We start from the raw sequence: 16,662 nt of genomic DNA, 5'->3' as shown, positions 1-16,662 counted from the left end.
GAGCAACCTATAGCAACATTGCAGCTCCTCACTCTTATTCTCCCTACTACAACAACATTACACTCCTTCCTCTCACTCTGCCACTCTCCCACCCTCCCACAGTGGCAACAAGAGTGTCGCCTCGTGTGCCTTCCCAAGCCAGAATGTAAACACGGCAGAGAGGCGCGTCAATCACTGGCATTTTTCTCGCTGGTGAAGAAGACGGAGTGCCGTGTGATGTGCTTATTGGGGCCAATGAACACTGGTTAGTCTCGCCTCCGCAGCTTGGTACATTGTGGTTCCCGTAATTAGCTGTTATTTATTCCTGTGACCTAATTGTTTGAACGAGCAGATGACCTACTTGAGGCAGGAAGGATGTGGTCTGTGTGACGGTTGTTTTCATACTTTTTTTTTTTTTTTTTTTTAAGGATCTCTACGTAGCAGTTACTCCAACACCTCCCCGCCCTCACTACCGCCAACTCTTTTATTTTTCCTCGCCTCTTTTTCATCCCCTACCTCCTCTCGCCCTCACTCCTCCGCTCCCTTCCACCCTCTGCGAGAAATAAATATTTGCTTCCGAAAAAAGGGAGCGACGCTATAGGTAAGTGGAGTGACGTCAGCCCCGAGTGTTTCTTGGTAGGGTTGTATTAGTCACCGACGCCCCGCCGCGGTGGTTTGAAGCTCCGACGCCCCGCCGCGGTGGTGTGATGCCCCGCCGCGGTGATGGTTACGCACACAAATCTGGGGCGTCAAAAGTGATTATCGGGAAATCTAAGCCTGGTGGTCAAACACACACACACACACACACACACACACACACACACACACAACATTCTGAACGCTTTCCGTATATAGTTATTATCATTATCATTTTTGTCACCGATATCATATTAGAAAGAGAGAGAGAGAGAGAGAGAGAGAGAGAGAGAGAGAGAGAGAGAGAGAGAGAGAGAGAGAGAGAGAGAGAGAGAGAGAGAGAGAGAGAGAGAGGCATATAGGCTTCACATACCCTTCACTCATTAATGGGCACTCAACAGTCAATGCCCTTACGTTATCCTCTTTATGTCTACTAATTTGTGTGTCGCTTTGATTCGTGGAGAGCGCGTGACGTCAGCAGGGAGTGGCGGAGTGGAGGGCTGCCTGGGCCATACCTCGAGTCACCCAATCATAACTCTGAACAGGAAATGCATGGGGGATACGTGGCTCGTGTTGTGCAGGGGAGGAGCATGAAGGGAAGGAGGGGAACAGTAGAGGAAAGGAGTGGAATGATGTGGTACGGCGGAGGGTCGCAGGAAGGAAGGCGTGGAAGGAACAGTAGTGGGTGTTACATCCTAGATTAAGAAGAAGGGCTGGAAGTAGTGAGGAGGAGCGGAAGGGATAGAGAAGTGTTGATGTAGTGAGGAAAAGTAGAGAAAAGACTGAAGATGCAGAAAAAGGAGAGTTAGTTGAAGTTGACGTGAGTGAGAACAGTGGGAGGAAAAGGGATTATTTATTTATTTATTTATTTATTTATCTTCTTTATGAGATCTCCGAGGAGGGAAGATGTTAGGATTACGTTCTTGTGGGGTGAGATCTGCAGGGAAGAAAGTGGCAAGAGGGAAAAGTACAAGGGTAAAAAAAGATCTACATGAAAAAATGCCAATAAGGAGGGGAGTAAATGTCAAAAGGACGTAAATGTTCTGAAATTAAGATGTCTACAGAGAAATATGCCCAAGGGAGGGAAAAAAAATCTCAGGAAAAAAAGAAAAAAAATGTTGAGTTGAATATGACCAGTGGAAGAATTCATCTGGCCAGTAAATGTCAAGGGGACGTAAATGTTCTGAGAGGAAAATGTCGAGACGAGAGAGAGAAAAATGGCCAACGAAAAAAAATAATAAATAAATAGATACAAAAAAAAAAAAAAATTCAGAGAGGGGGGTGGGGAACGTTCAGTGGAAAATATGACCGCAGCTTGATGTCAGTAAAGTCACCGAACTGAACGTGACCCCACCAGGAGCTTACAGTGGCCAAGGCTGACGTTTATCTTCTTTTTCTTCCCTGTGGCGGTGGTGGGTCGTCTGCGGTCAGTCCATCGAAGACTCCATGTCGGCGCCGCCCTAATCCCCGCCCTAGAGGATTGTGGGTAACGCAGGTGTGATATGGGTCTCCTCTCCCCTAACCCTCTTTTCTTCTTCCTCCTCTCTTCTTTCTATTAACAAATTTTCTCCCTTGGTTTCGCTTTCTCCTTTTTTGGTTTGTGGGTAACGCATTTGTGATATGGGTCTCCTCTTCCCTGTCCATCTTTTCCTTCTCTAACGCTTCCTCTCTTTCTCCTTTTTTCTTATCATTTTTTCTTCTGCTTTGTCTTGCTTTCTCTTTCTTCCTCGGTTTCTACGCCTCCTACTTGTCATTCTTGTCCTCCTCCTCCTCCTCCTCCTCCTCCTCCTCCTCCTCCTCCTCCTCCTCCTCCTCCTCCTCCTCCTCCTCCTCACATTCCCTCCATTCATTTCATTTCCTCTTGTCGCTCTTTTCCCAATAACAGTCATTCTCCATTCCTTTCTTCCCCATCCTTTACCTCCCTTCCACGCATCCTTCCTCTACCTCCCTCTCTCCCTCCTTTACACTTGACACACGAGATAAAAGGGGGCTTTCTGTCGCCACTAAATCGTTCCATTACACGCCACGGTCAGGCAGGTCAGGAGTCAGTCAGCCCACGGCACGAAAGGCTGGCATAAGGACGTGACCGCTTGTTAGGCTTCAGCTTTCTGCCCTAACGAGTCCATTTAGACGGAATAAAAGTAATGACGAGTAGTAATAGTGATAAAAAAAAGGGGTGGTTGATAATAATGCTGCAAAGTGCCCTGCGATTTAAATGTTTGTATGTACGTAGGGTGGATGTGTGGTGGTGGTGGTGGTGGTGGTGCTTTGATGGTAAATGGTGCATGGGAAGGTTATTAGGCCTAGTTTAGGGTTAGGTTAAGTTCTAAGCCTACTACGTAAGTGAATAGAGAGAGAGAGAGAGAGAGAGAGAGAGAGAGAGAGAGAGAGAGAGAGAGATTTAGTACTCTTGTAATTTTTTTATCTCTCTCTCTCTCTCTCTCATTTATTTATCCTTTCCACTATTCTCCTCATTAGTGAAGAGAGATTTTTACGGAGAACTTTCAAAAGGTTTACTGAGAACTTTCAAAAGGCTTTATGTAGTTGAAGTTACACGGGATTTTAAGGGTGTTTTTACGGTTCTAGCAACAGATTAACAAGCTTTCTACATTATGAAAAGGAGAGGCAGTCTTGAGAAGCCGGTTAATCATCTGCGACCTTTGAAAAATCGTCGTGGTGAAAGAGCGAAGCGTTTCTGAATACTGGCCATTTTCTCACGGGCCATTTCCTGACGGGCCATTTCCTCACGAACGACTAGCTATGCACGTCTGGTCGCGGTCACGCCGGGCAGCACAAAACACTCTCTGTGCAAGTAAAGGAAGCCCGCCCATCATCTTTTCTTTATCCTCTCTCTTTCTCTCTCTCTCTCTTTTTTTTTTCTAACTAGTCTAGGATTCTTAAGCCAATGCGTATATCATCCTCATCAAGTCAAGATCCATTTATTTTTTCGTTCATTCATTCATTCATTCTTAATTCTCGTAGTTTTGTCTTGTTTTCTTTTTTTTTCTTTTCTCTCTCACTTCGTCAACCTTACTTATGATTGCGCACCAGATTTATTTCATAGTTTCACAGATATTTTTCTTTCTCTCTCGTACAGCGACATAATTAATGCTGCAGTGTTACAGATTTGGGCGCAGTTGCTGACCGAGTAACTTTGGCTCATAATCTGTCTCGTGCGCCTCGTGAAGAACAGAAGTTAGCTTTGTGGTTATCAAGAATCGCAGCTGGAGGAGAAGCACTGCAGCGGAATGTGTAGTTATGATCGTAATGAAGGAGGCACGTAAGAGAGAGAGAGAGAGAGAGAGAGAGAGAGAGAGAGAGAGAGAGAGAGAGAGAGAGCATAGGCCCAACTCAGAACCTTTTCCCAATTTCCTCTCCTCTGCTTCACTTCCCACCGCCCGCAGACCAACATCGCCTCAAGCCGCCGCCACCTTCCCCTCGCCTCCCAATCTATTGCCACCGCGACGGAAGGAAAGTGTTGTTATCGAGTCGAGAGTCCCCAAGGGTAGCGCTGCTCGCCTTATCTCATCGTCCTACGGCTCCTCCCGCCTTCCTCTCTCGTATACATAGCTAACTGAGGGAAATTTATGGCCCCAAAATGGACAGGTAGATAGTGGAAAGTTAGAAGAGAAAGCCTGCATTATTTTAACACTACCTTAGCCCTCGTCTCCTTTCGCTGGGCCTAGCGTGTGGTAGTATTAGCCGTAACAATCAGACTATCAGATATTGCATTTTCTAGTTTTTCAGTGCCATTTATCGATCCAACAGTGAGGGTTGCAGGATGAAACTCGCCCCTATTTCCCTCAGCGGTGATGACGGAACAGGGAAATCTTTTGTCCGTTAAGAAAGGCTGTACTCCATCATGTATCGAATTGTAGTAAGAATAAGACCGGGAACCGATTAAAAGAGCCTGAAGAAATCTAGTCGAGGGAGGAAGGTTGAGGAGAAGACATGAGTGAGAGGAAGGGATGGAATTGCGATAGAACTCTAAGGGATGGGAGGCAGAAAGGAAGATGCAAGACTAAAACAACTGGAGGAGACTCGTACTTGGCGCCAACCCTTGACTCTAACGGGGAGGCGAAAGGAGAACAAGGAAAGAAGAAACGATTAAGTACCACAGTCTCCAGAGGGTTTAGTTTATACATAAGAAGCGCCAAGGTGGACCGTCGCAGCACTACCAAGCGTCTATGAATGAAGAATATGTGGTTGCTTGTCAGTGGTTAACATTCCGAGAACAACTAATACAAATAAATAAATAAATAAATAAATAAAAATAGATCAATTAATAAATGGTGGAGGTATAAAGTTAACTAGAAGGTGACTGGTTGCGTACATGATCTTTGTCTCCTTGGCCTCGGAATCTGTGGCAAGTTATTACGAAGCAAGATATATTACGAAGGTTGATTTACACACACACACACACACACACACACACACACACACACACACACACACACACACACACACACACACACACACACACACACACACACACACACACACACACACACGGCACCATGACATTACGGCGCCTTATATCACGTTGCCTTAGTGTGATTGAGTGAAGACTTGCCTTAGTCGCGTCAGGTGTGTGAACAAGTGTACGTCGTGTACGTATATACCTGGTGTGGCTCTCCCTCATGTGTCAGGCAGGAACCCCGACACTTACGTTCGCGTGTCCACATCCTATAAGGCGTGAGTGAGTCAATTCAGTACAATGGTTCAGGTCACTAATGCTGTGGAGTGTTGTTCGCTTTCCAAGAAAAATGGTAGCCGCTTTCCGATGTCTCTAATGCTCCAAAATTGTCAGCAGGTGTGGAATGGAAGCTACAGTTGTTTTCTGGTGGTCCTTCATTGTGTGTGTGTGTGTGTGTGTGTGTGTGTGTGTGTGTGTGTGTGTGTGTGTGTGTGTGTGTGTGTGTGTGTGTGTGTGTGTGTGTGTGTGTGTGTGCGCGCACGTTTGTACTCTCAGATATAAGACACTGCAGTCAATTTCACTGGGCGTAGCTGCTTGATAAATTCCTGAAATGCTTGTAATCCTTTCACCGTCTCATCAGTGTATGAACAACGAACTGTCGTATCGTGATTTATGAGTACCACAAGCTAAGAAATTAAACTCAGAAATCGAAAGGTGGTGAACTTCGCTGCGTATTTCACTACTCAAGGTGTGCGACAAAGAATCCGATGTAGCGGTACTGCGGAACACAATGAACATATATATTTTTTATGTACTGACCACTGATTCTTTTCTTTCTTTATTTATTTCGTCTTGTAATGAAAGCGTACGATGAATATGTATTGCATGTCTCCTGTCTTGCTGATTCTGAAGGAGACAGTCGGTAAATGATTGGATGCTCCACCTGGCTTGTAGCTTTGCTTTCATTCGTTGTCATCATTTCTTATTTTCTTTCCTCTTTACACACACACACACACACACACACACACACACACACACACACACACACACACACACACACACACACACACACACACACACACACACACACACACACACACACACACACACACACACACACACACACACACACACACACACATTTATCGCGCCATCGACCAGTGAGGGCGTGGCGTTCCTCAGCACAATGCCGCGGACTACATGCAGTAGGCACAGCGTAACACTCACCACAGCAGGTCGAGGCGACAATCAGCAACACCAGCATCATCTTGAAAGGTTCTCAGGAGCGTCGGGAAGCTGGTATGCTTGTGCTTCAGCGGCGTGGACTCCAAGTTGTTAGCCTCGACTCCCCCTCCAAGATGAGGAGCGGTCTGAGGCTCAGGTGCTGCGTGTCATCCCGTCTGTGGTAACCACAGACAAAACAGACAACGAAGGAGCTCCCGTCGCAACCAGCTGAGTGAGGAAGAAAGCGAGGGTGCGCCGCGCGTGCCGGTAGTGTTGGCGACTGCGGCAGCAGCGACAGCAGCAGCAGCGTGTGGGCGGGGCAAAACAGAGCGACGACGACCTTCCCACTCGGGCTCTCCCTCCCGACTACTCCCTGCCCGACTCGCACTCACCATTATGACATTGCATGCACCCGCCGCCACCACCGCCACCGCTGCTAACTTAAGCCCGGGGACCTGAAGGGTATCGTCATGAGCAGTTGTGCCACAGAACCGCGCGCTGCATTGTGCTTACTCTTGCCTGTCCCCTGCTTTAAGGATTATGAGAAGATTCGCAAGATCAGTCTTTTCTTCGACATTGGGTCTATTGAGCGCTGATCAACTTCTTTCCTTTCTTTTTTTTTTCGTGTTTTCCTGCACTGATTCACGACTTTAGGGGGTTTGCGAATAGTCACGTTGGTTTGGTAAGATGAGTTTCTCTGCATCCACTAGCTCCTCGTGCCTGCGTCTGCATCCCTAAGTGACCGGCATCCCGGGGCGTGTCCTCCCTGGCGGCGCGTCCCTCTCCCCACCCCCCTGCCTCCATGCCCCCCCCTCACTCCTTTTACTTAAGAGTACATCATTCTGAAATTTCCTTATCTGTATTGTTGTCTGAAGAGTTATGAGTTGTAACTGTTCCCTTCCTAAAAGTCCTGACGAACTGCAGCACGGAACCTCATCGCAAATATTTATGGAACAGCTCACATTCTCTCTCTCTCTCTCTCTCTCTCTCTCTCTCTCTCTCTCTCTCTCTCTCTCTCTCTCTCTCTCTCTCTCTCTCTCTCTCTCTCTCTCTCTCTCTCTCTCTCTCTCTCTCTCTCTCTCTCTCTCTCTCTCTGTATGTATGTAATATCTATGTCTCCCCGGCAGTATTGTCGTGGCGAAGGACAGTGTCACTTCTTAAACGATTATTGTAACAAGCGCCACGGTTTGTGAGGGGACAGTTTGCGTATCGTTCTGACTTCATTCATATGGCCGATTCTGTGCAGGTGCTTAGTGCTCCAGTAAATGCACCCATCATCACTTATTGGTCAGTTCTCTGCTTGAATCCAAGTCTCCTCCGTCCGTCTCGGCACTCCTGGAGCTGAATGACACCAATTTTCTCATTCAGTATTCCACCGCCACAGAGAAAAGACCAGGGTATTTCCATTGCGGCATGAAGAGAGGCGCTTTTCAGTTCGTGTAGCGTGAAATGCTTGTGGTCTCCTTCCTGAAACCTGTAAAGGAGGGTCGCTGTCATCATTTGCACAATCTCCCTTCTTCCATCGTGTGTCTGTTATTTTTTATTTATTTATTTTTTCTATACATAAAGTAAAAACACGTCTTGTACAGATTTTGTGACTCATCTTATCTCTGCGGCGCTTAGGATATGGGATTTTCTCCCACAGTGATAGGGGAAACGGAGAGAGAGAGAGAGAGAGAGAGAGAGAGAATCTAAACTGCACTGCACCAAGCACCACCACTCAAGCACCTCGCCGCATATCGTGAGTGTCATCCTTGCGGTCCTTTGAAACACGCTACATTTCTCGCCACATCACTATGTAATGAAGGCCGCAGATGTGAAGAGGAAACATATGGTTAGGCGAGGTTTATTCCTCGTAACACCTGTGTGTCAAGCTGGTGATAAATGAACTACATACATAGTACATACATGGTAGATGTGTACACTACATACATATGCATATACATGGTAATCCTCATCCACTTGTGTCATCACTTCCCTCATTGCTGTTGCTGCTGGAAAAATCAATCGTTATGTTTATGGTTATTGTTTGTCTAGTATATGTGGTTAGGTTAGGTTACTAATTAGTTATTCCATATACATAATGTCGTGACACTATGATGTGTTTTAGAAATGTTTCTAGATGGAATGATTTAGGTAGTTATCATTCTGACACCATTCTGGCAGTGGTAGTTTTGGAGGAGATGGAATGTTCTGTCATATCCAGCCGACCACGTCCCTTTAACTTGGATCTCTGTTCCTCTCTGTTACTCACTGTTGTTCCCGTGGCAGTGTATTTCGCCTGTGTTTACATCAGGGTGTGTAAGAGAGAGAGAGAGAGAGAGAGAGAGAGAGAGAGAGAGAGAGAGAGAGAGAGAGAGAGAGAGAGAAGTGACGGAGAAGACCGGATATTTGTATCTTAGGGTGAAGAAAATGGACTTAGTTGGCTGGCACACAACACGCAATCCAGCAGGTGTCGGCGCAACAAAAGGCAGGTGCTCCGGTAACTTCCATATACATTCTCCCAAGCTCGGCAGACTCCACGTCCAACAAATGTTTCGATAGCCCGACAGCACAGGTGGGTGTTCAGCTGCACTGGACTTGGTGTGTTAGGGGAAAGCCAGGCATTATTCCTCTCTCAGTCTGGCAAACGAGGCAGTGTTTCTTTTTCGTGGTAAGTGATTATTTTATACAACGTTGTCATGACCGTCATTACTGTAGAATTTCTTGGTTTACTTTAAAGAATCACCTATGCAACTGTGCTCGGTAGTTACTTTAGGCTTTGGTACGTTTAAAAGAATACGAACGTAGTGGCGCACTTGACAATGAAGTTTACGATTTTACTTCGGCCGCCAGAGTGACACAGTCGTGCAACACTCAAACGTTATTAGGTATACGTATTAACAAATGGGGAGTGTGTGTTTAAAAAGGGTTGTAACAATAGTGTGTTGAGGGGCGAGTGGTGTGTGTCATGTTGGGCAGAAGGAACCATCGTGTACGAAAACTGGTGAAACTGTAACTGGCGAAGGACCAGTGATTCAAATTTTGTATGAGAGAAGAACTATATTAGACTTAAGGAGAAGGAAAATGAGCTAGTTAAATAAGAGAGACAGCTTTTAAGGGGAGAGCCACAGGAATGCGTCCGACAACTTAAAAGTAAAAATAACGTTTGAAAAATGGGATAGAGAGAAAATAAAATAAAATAAAGGAAGCAGCAGAAAGCCATCATATTACACGTGGCACTCCCTGTATAAAGTATAAATGAAATAAGTAACTTTGAAAGACAGGCCTACTGGAGGGGGACGACTTACCCTTAGCATGTGTGTCCTGTACCCGGCTAATGAACGGGCTGCAGCGTTCTTTGAAAACTTTACTAACATGTTAATACAATAATCCTTTCCAGTAGTGATTTTTTATCCCTAATTCTTTATTACCATAGTGGTATACAGCGAGCAGACAATAACAAGCAGATAACCCTCATTGCATCCTTTTTTCTTTCACTGCGTTACATCCGTTGCGTCACGTCCTCTGTGTAGCCAGAAGAGATAAATGTGCTTGTGGAAAACGAAGTCACTAATGTGTGTGTGCTTGTGTGTGTGTGTGTGTGTGTGTGTGTGTGTGTGTGTGTGTGTGTGTGTGTGTGTGTGTGTGTGTGTGTGTGTGTGTGTGTGTGTGTGTGTGTGTGTGTGTGTGTGTAAGTCTGCCAAGGAAAGCTACCAACCCGGCTCAGCGAGATAACGTTGTGCAGAATGAAGTGATGCTATACATTTATGATGCACTGTGGGAAGGGACTTTCTTGTTGTGTTGATATTGTTATTTTGCTGAGCAGCCCTTTGAGCGCGAACTGTGATCTGTGCGATACACCTGTCCTGGAGTTATGGTTGCCGTACCTGGTGTCCCGGTAAACACTATTCCGTGTGCTTCCCGGCACCGTATGTCAAGAATAATAAATACTTTCTGGATAACTTACCAATCCTCTCTTCGGAAGTACAAATGCATGAAATCTAAATAAATCCAGCGATGTTGCTGTGGTTATTCCGTGCAAAGACGCCATAAACTTTAGAATCACTGAGATGCGTCCAACAATACCGTAATGCCAACATGGCTCGTGCGTGACTTGGCGAAAGGTTGGGGGACCCTGCTATCTTGTGTACTGAAGTAGTCACGCGTGGCAGGCTCATGCTGGATCTGCTGCCTTTCTGTCTGGCGCTGGGAGCATAGAACTGATTTGAGATATGATATATTTTTGTGAGAAGGATTTGTTCTAAGATGAGAACAAAAATAACTAATACTCTTCCGTTATCTTTAGCGTTATACGCACTGCATACCGAGGAAGGTTGATAGAATAGTGTTCAACATTATCATGACTTTTAATGCTGTAAGGTTCCTACATTGGTACTTACTAACGTAGCGGGAACGTTTGTTTTGCGTCTCTAACGAGAGTAGAGAAGTGATTACTTTATCTCTCTCTCTCTCTCTCTCTCTCTCTCTCTCTCTCTCTCTCTCTCTCTCTCTCTCTCTCTCTCTCTCTCTCTCTCTCTCTCTCTCTCTCTCTCTCTCTCTCTCTCTCTCTCTCTCTCTCTCTATATATATATATATATATATATATATATATATATATATATGCCGGACGAACACAGGGAATGAATGAGAGTCTGATAGTCGCTACAAACATGAGGCAAGTCGAACATCTCGCCACGTCAGCTGGAGGTGATTGGGCGCAGCGTGAGGGAATTTCCTTACTTCTATACTGTTTTATTCAACATTACGTATGTCTTCTCAATTATATAGCCATTGCAGCGCCTCAAATCTAGTATATAGAAAACGAGAAATATTTATCCATTTATGAGAGCTGTTGCTGCGCCTTGATCACATTAACATAACGTGACGCCTGCATTGATCACTACGTTGTTTGGGAACACGGATCTTCTCGGAACTAATGATTACTTATCTACCTTCTTGTTCCTGTGTTTTTCTCCTATGATAGTTCCTCTGGTATCTTAGTTGGTGTCCTCTACTCGTCTGCTGTACTTTCCGCTAACACAAAGAGCACAGTTGTGTTCTCGGTAAGAGTGTGGGAAGAGCGTGCCAATTTATCCTCTAATTTCGGATGATAATTTTGACATTTTTTCGGGACTGGAACTTCAGTGGTTTTTTTTTTTTTTTTTTTTTTTTTTTCCTCTCTCTCTCTCTCTCTCTCTCTCTCTCTCTCTCTCTCTCTCTCTCTCTCTCTCTCTCTCTCTCTCTCTCTCTCTCTCTCTCTCTCTCTCTCTCTCTCTCTCTCTCTCTCTCTCTCTCTCGATCTTGTATCCCTTACACCTCTTACATTGAAAAAATAAAACTTGGTAAATAGGTTGGATGTGGAAACATGGAGGAGACGAATACTGTAAAACTGCAACGCATATTGATGGGCAACGATTTCTGGAAGATATTGAATTAAAGGCTCGGTCTGAGAAAATCATGTGTATTTAATTCTTAACACTGTTGACTTTCTTCGTATGTGGCTCTACCTAATGTATTTCTCGTGGTTTTCTTGTTGCATATAGTCATTGCTCATTGACCGCCATTCCTCTCCTGACAACAATTTTTATTCAGCACAGTGATGAAGTACGTAAACTTTCACCAACTTAGTAAGGGCCAAAATGTCTGCTGCTGTTCTTCCTTGCTGTTCATTTGTATTCCTTCCTAAGTGCGAACAAGATCACCGTCAGGGAATTGAAGGAGAACAGAAGAATAGCATGATTCATTCTCTCTCTCTCTCTCTCTCTCTCTCTCTCTCTCTCTCTCTCTCTCTCTCTCTCTCTCTCTCTCTCTCTCTCTCTCTCTCTCTCTCTCTCTCTCTCTCTCTCTCTCTCTCTCTCTCTCTCTCTCGTATCTTGCCGGCATATTCATAAAGAGAATATCGTTGTAACAAAAGTAAATAATAATAGTAATAATGATAATGATAAAAGGTGATAAACAAAAGGATAAACTGACAACTGTCTTGAAGTGTGGGGTGAAGTTGTGTCGTCATGATCCGGAGAGCATTAGTTAGTTATTAGTATGGGTATGGCTACTCCTGACAACACGCCCCATGTTGTAAGAGAGGGGAGATTCTGAATGTTACTGTTACAAGCGCTTCCCTTCCCATCCCTTCCTTCCCTTTCCCAACATCAACACACACACACACACACACACACACAGGATGGAAAAAGAAAAAAAAACTACAGCTCTGTGTGTGTGTGTGTGTGTGTGTGTGTGTGTGTGTGTGTGTGTGTGACCAAAGAAACGACAATAAAGCATCTAGTATGTAAATCAAGTTTTGGTAATTATATGAATGGTGATCTTTACCGACATTTAGTTCGACATGAAGTCCCTCCCATGTTTAATTTCACTGCCTGTCTTGGGTTGCCACTCGTGCTGAACACTGGTGAACTGTTCCTTGGCTCTTGGTAGAAAGGCGAGGAATTATTATTGTCCTTTCTGATGTCGCTGCTTCCACCTTTCAGGGAACGCTAGGTGAGAGAGAGAGAGAGAGAGAGAGAGAGAGAGAGAGAGAGAGAGAGAGAGAGAGAGAGAGAGAGAGAGAGAGAGAGAGAGAGAGAGAGAGAGAGAGAGAGAGAGAGAGAGAGAGAGAGAGAGAGAGAGAGAGAGAGAGAGAGAGAGAGAGAGAGAGAGAGAGAGAGACTATTGTGTGACATAACTGCCAAGAGGATTGAAATACTATCTTTTACTTCATAAGACTCTGACTGACCGAGGGACAGATTAATTAAGTGACTGAAGACTGTGACCGAATAACTGTTTAATTGATTAAATGGAAGGCTAACTGAGCGACTGACTGACTATCTAAGTAACTTACTGTCCAACCGAGTTACTGACTGGCTGACTGATTGAGAGACCGATTGGCTGAGGGAGATGATATATTTAATGATTCACTTGCCTCGTGCACTTACTGCAAGCGAACACGTTTGAGTGCGTACTGGTGCAGGGAGGCGTCAGTGTGAGGGTCTGGCAACCATCACCACGAGCTGGCCTTGGCGGAGGCAATCTTCTGGACTCAGTCGTGTCGAGATGGTGAAAATGTGTAGACTGTCAAATCTGTGTGGCCTCTCCTGTGATCGTTATTGTTGTTCCTGCTTTGTTTTCATCGTAGGTAAGGCTCAATCGTCTTTGTGTCCAACGTGTATGCAGTGAAAAGAGGATTTTTTAATTTTTTTTATTTAGGCTACTAGTCTGGTTATCAAACATCATCTAAGTGACGAATAGAATAATTATATCCACTTATTTTCGGCAGAGTTGTGTTGGCTAGCTGGTTTTTACCCGCTTGGGTTTGTGTCTAACGGTCCGCAATGTAACACTCGTTGCCCCACACACTTGCATATCGCTGCACTGCGCCAGCGGAGGTACGCGATTTCTGGCTGCCTTTTAATTTTCAATGTGTAATGAAGTACAATCACCAGACAATTTGACGCCTTCGCTTATGGTAAAGGAATGACTAAACGTTTTCTTCTTCCTCCTTTTCTTGTACTACAGTGAAATTTGTAAATATAAACGATTACTGACGTTATAAAAGTGTATGCGCAGGGAAGATCTTGAAGTGAAGCCAACACGTGCACTGCTGCATCACTCGACAGTTCGTCCGTGCCATGAACTTGACTGGTGATGAATGTCGCCGCCTGTCTTGGCCCACAGGAGGTGTACGCAATTCGTGGCGTGTGTATGGAGGAAAGATTGATAGGACTCGCATTGATTCAGTAAATCGCATGTACAGAAACTAGCAGAAAATTCTAGTGATTATATAATGTAGATCTTCACTTCTTTTCAAACCGTACTAGTATTATTCAATAATCAACAATAGTGTGCCAATGAATTTTCGCTTACGCCTATTTTCCATGGTATTTTCTAATTTGAGGAAGTATAGCATGAGTTACTGTCAAGAAAAGACGCCTCATCATTGTGGAGAAAGGTAGAAAGACAAAAATGTTTGTTTTCAAGTTACTTTTACAAAGTTTATACAAGAACACAGAACACAACCATGCCCACCCACGTGTGTGTGTGTGTGTGTGTGTGTGTGTGTGTGTGTGTGTGTGTGTGTGTGTGTGTGTGTGTGTGTGTGTGTGTGTGTGTGTGTGTACACTTATCATGTGAATAAATGTAGCCCACTCAGCCGCGGTATCCTGCCAAAGATTTTCTGAAAGAATAATGTAATCTTACCTCAAGTTATTCCCATAGTGACATGCAATGTTTCTTCAGTGAGGACAAATCTGTGAGTTGTTTCAGAGACATCTGTGGCGGAAAAAAAAAAAAAAATGGTATTTGAAGACTATAGCTAGAGGAAAATTTCCCGAGGACCACACATCACGACCTCTGTTCATTATACACTTGATTGTATTACTTTCACTACTTAAACCTCTCATTCTACAACGGTGATATTACCTACTGAGGCATTCTTGCTAACGCTAAAGGCCCAGCATTAACGTGCAATTGACATGAATGCTGCTAGACTCAAGATTCACGAGATGCTACGCCGCCATCATTGCCGGCTGTTTGTTTACAAACATCAAGTGGTTGGGGCGTGGCGCGCGTTTCGAGTGAGTGACCCTCTCCTGCCGCCCTGACACCGTTCTCTCAAAACACTCATTTGTATTGAGTCTACTGACGACTGTAAATAATCACCAGCATTATTATTGTATTGGTGCTGTGATGTGCCATGTACCCTTGTGTGATGTTTTGTCTCGTAGCTCCGTACTGAACACAGCCATGAGAGTTGCCGTCAGAACCAAAAAAAAGTTTTGTTCTTGTTGGGGATTTGATTGGGACATGCAGCAAAACGCGTATAAGCAATGCCCTTTACACTGCATTGCATATCACAGTGATTACCATTAGAAAAAAATGTTCCCGTAATGTCACCAAAGTGCCGAGCTGGTTGTATGACAAGTTAGTCATCCTGAGCAAAAGAAAAATAAATTTAACATTTCTTTTTGTCGGGTAGTGCGATGATCGTAGTTCCGAGTACCCCACTGCAAGGTGTTCAGTGCTGGAAGCGAATGTTGAGGTAACCAAGCCAGAGTAGGACGTGGTAAATGCTTTTTCATACTGAGCCACCCTCCACTTAACTAAACACGATTTTCATATGTGTCCAGCTATTTCTCTGCGGGATCAAGACTGGCGTTGCAGCTGCATCCTTGATAGAGCGTCCCAGTTGAGATGGAAGAGAAGAAATACGGTAACCACGCGAGATCCTGGCAAGACATGGCACTCCCGACGGCCACTCTTCGGAGACTGCGCGACACACTCAAAGCTTCCGGAAATAAAGGTGTGTATGCTTGCTTGCTTGCTTGCTGACGTTCGTGCGTGAGTGTGTGCTTGAGCTTAGGTAGAAGTGCGCGCGCGTATTTGTGTGCGTGTGTGTGTGTGTGTGCGCGTGTGTGTGTGTGTGTGTGTGTGTGTGTGTGTGTGTGTGTGTGTGTGTGTGTGTGTGTGTGTGTGTGTTGGTATTGATTAGTGGCGGGTGCAGGGCGGCAGTCCTAGCGCCGAGTCCGTGGCCGAGCGAGCGAGTGGGAAGCCGTGGAGTGAGTGGGAGTGAGAGGGCCAAGCCGGGTGGAGACAGAAGTGGAGGTGCCTGTGGCTGAGGAGTGGGAGTGATGTCGGTAGTGAGAGGGAGGTGGTGGGAGTGAGAGGGAGAGGCTGGCAGTGAGAGAAAGATGCCGGCCGTGATGCTGGAAATGAGAGGAACGTACTGGAAGTGAGAGGAAGTGGTGTTGGGATTGTGAAAGAAAGAGAGAGAGGGAGGTGCTGAAAGTGAGAGGGGGATAAAGAGAGAGATCCTGCAAGAGAGAGGAAGAAGCTGGAAGTGAGAAGGAGATGAGGGAAGTGATGCTGCGAGGAGAGAGGGAGAGGGACATGTTGACAGAGAGAGAGAGAGAGAGAGAGAGAGAGAGAGAGAGAGAGAGAGAGAGAGAGAGAGAGAGAGAGAGAAACCGGATCTCACTTGTCTCCTCTAGAAATCGAATAGTTTGATTCCTTTATTTCTCTCTCTCTCTCTCTCTCTCTCTCTCTCTCTCTCTCTCTCTCTCTCTCTCTCTCTCTCTCTCTCTCTCTCTCTCTCTCTCTCTCTCTCTCTCTCTCTCTCTCTCTCTCTCTCTCTCTCTCTCTCTCTCTCTCTCTCTTACTGATACATCTCCTTTAGCTTTCGTGTTCGCTTGCACAAACTGAACTGTTCCGGTGTACATTTCTGTGGCTTTGGTGTGCTGTAGGTGCTGGCTTACTCGGAGGTACTATTCAGTCCACCTACCTAATACAATATTTAACCAGTATTCTCGATCTTTCATCTCTTAACTGGTAAATTCATGAACTCCCTGCCTGCTTCGGTATTTCTCCCTGCCTGTGACTTGAACTCTTTCAGAAGGGAGGCTTCAAGACACTTCTCATAATTTTGGATCATTTTT

At 45.2% G+C, this 16,662-nt stretch overlaps 2 protein-coding genes across 16 annotated transcripts in view; one reads left to right on the top strand and one right to left on the bottom strand.

Annotated features, from left to right (window-relative positions):
- The window catches only part of LOC135111166 (protein amalgam-like), a 61,712-nt gene extending 55,057 nt beyond the window's left edge, over window positions 1-6,655 (bottom strand). For 3 of the 6 annotated variants that reach the window (XM_064024212.1, XM_064024211.1, XM_064024216.1), the window contains exon 1: window positions 6,260-6,637. The gene's annotated coding sequence lies outside the window, so the exon portion shown is untranslated. Of the gene's footprint in view, window positions 1-6,259 lie in introns of all 6 variants that reach the window. The other 3 variants (XM_064024214.1, XM_064024213.1, XM_064024215.1) reach the window with 2 other exon arrangements.
- The window catches only part of LOC135111167 (beta-1,3-galactosyltransferase 5-like), a 77,744-nt gene that overhangs the window by 46,602 nt on the left and 14,480 nt on the right, over window positions 1-16,662 (top strand). For 4 of the 10 annotated variants that reach the window (XM_064024220.1, XM_064024219.1, XM_064024218.1 and 1 more), the window contains one exon: window positions 15,358-15,530. In XM_064024220.1, coding sequence (XP_063880290.1) covers window positions 15,422-15,530 — 109 coding nt within the window. In that variant the 5' untranslated portion in view covers window positions 15,358-15,421. Of the gene's footprint in view, window positions 1-220; window positions 245-8,672; window positions 8,910-13,231; window positions 13,368-15,357; window positions 15,531-15,711; window positions 15,787-15,940; window positions 15,960-16,662 lie in introns of those variants that run through there. The other 6 variants (XM_064024224.1, XM_064024223.1, XM_064024222.1 and 3 more) reach the window with 6 other exon arrangements.

This window comes from Scylla paramamosain, chromosome 21 (assembly GCF_035594125.1).
Source record: "Scylla paramamosain isolate STU-SP2022 chromosome 21, ASM3559412v1, whole genome shotgun sequence".
Classification (NCBI taxonomy): Eukaryota; Metazoa; Arthropoda; class Malacostraca; order Decapoda; family Portunidae; genus Scylla; species Scylla paramamosain.
Note: the sequence above shows the minus strand (reverse complement) of the source record. Positions and strands in the feature narration are given on the sequence as shown.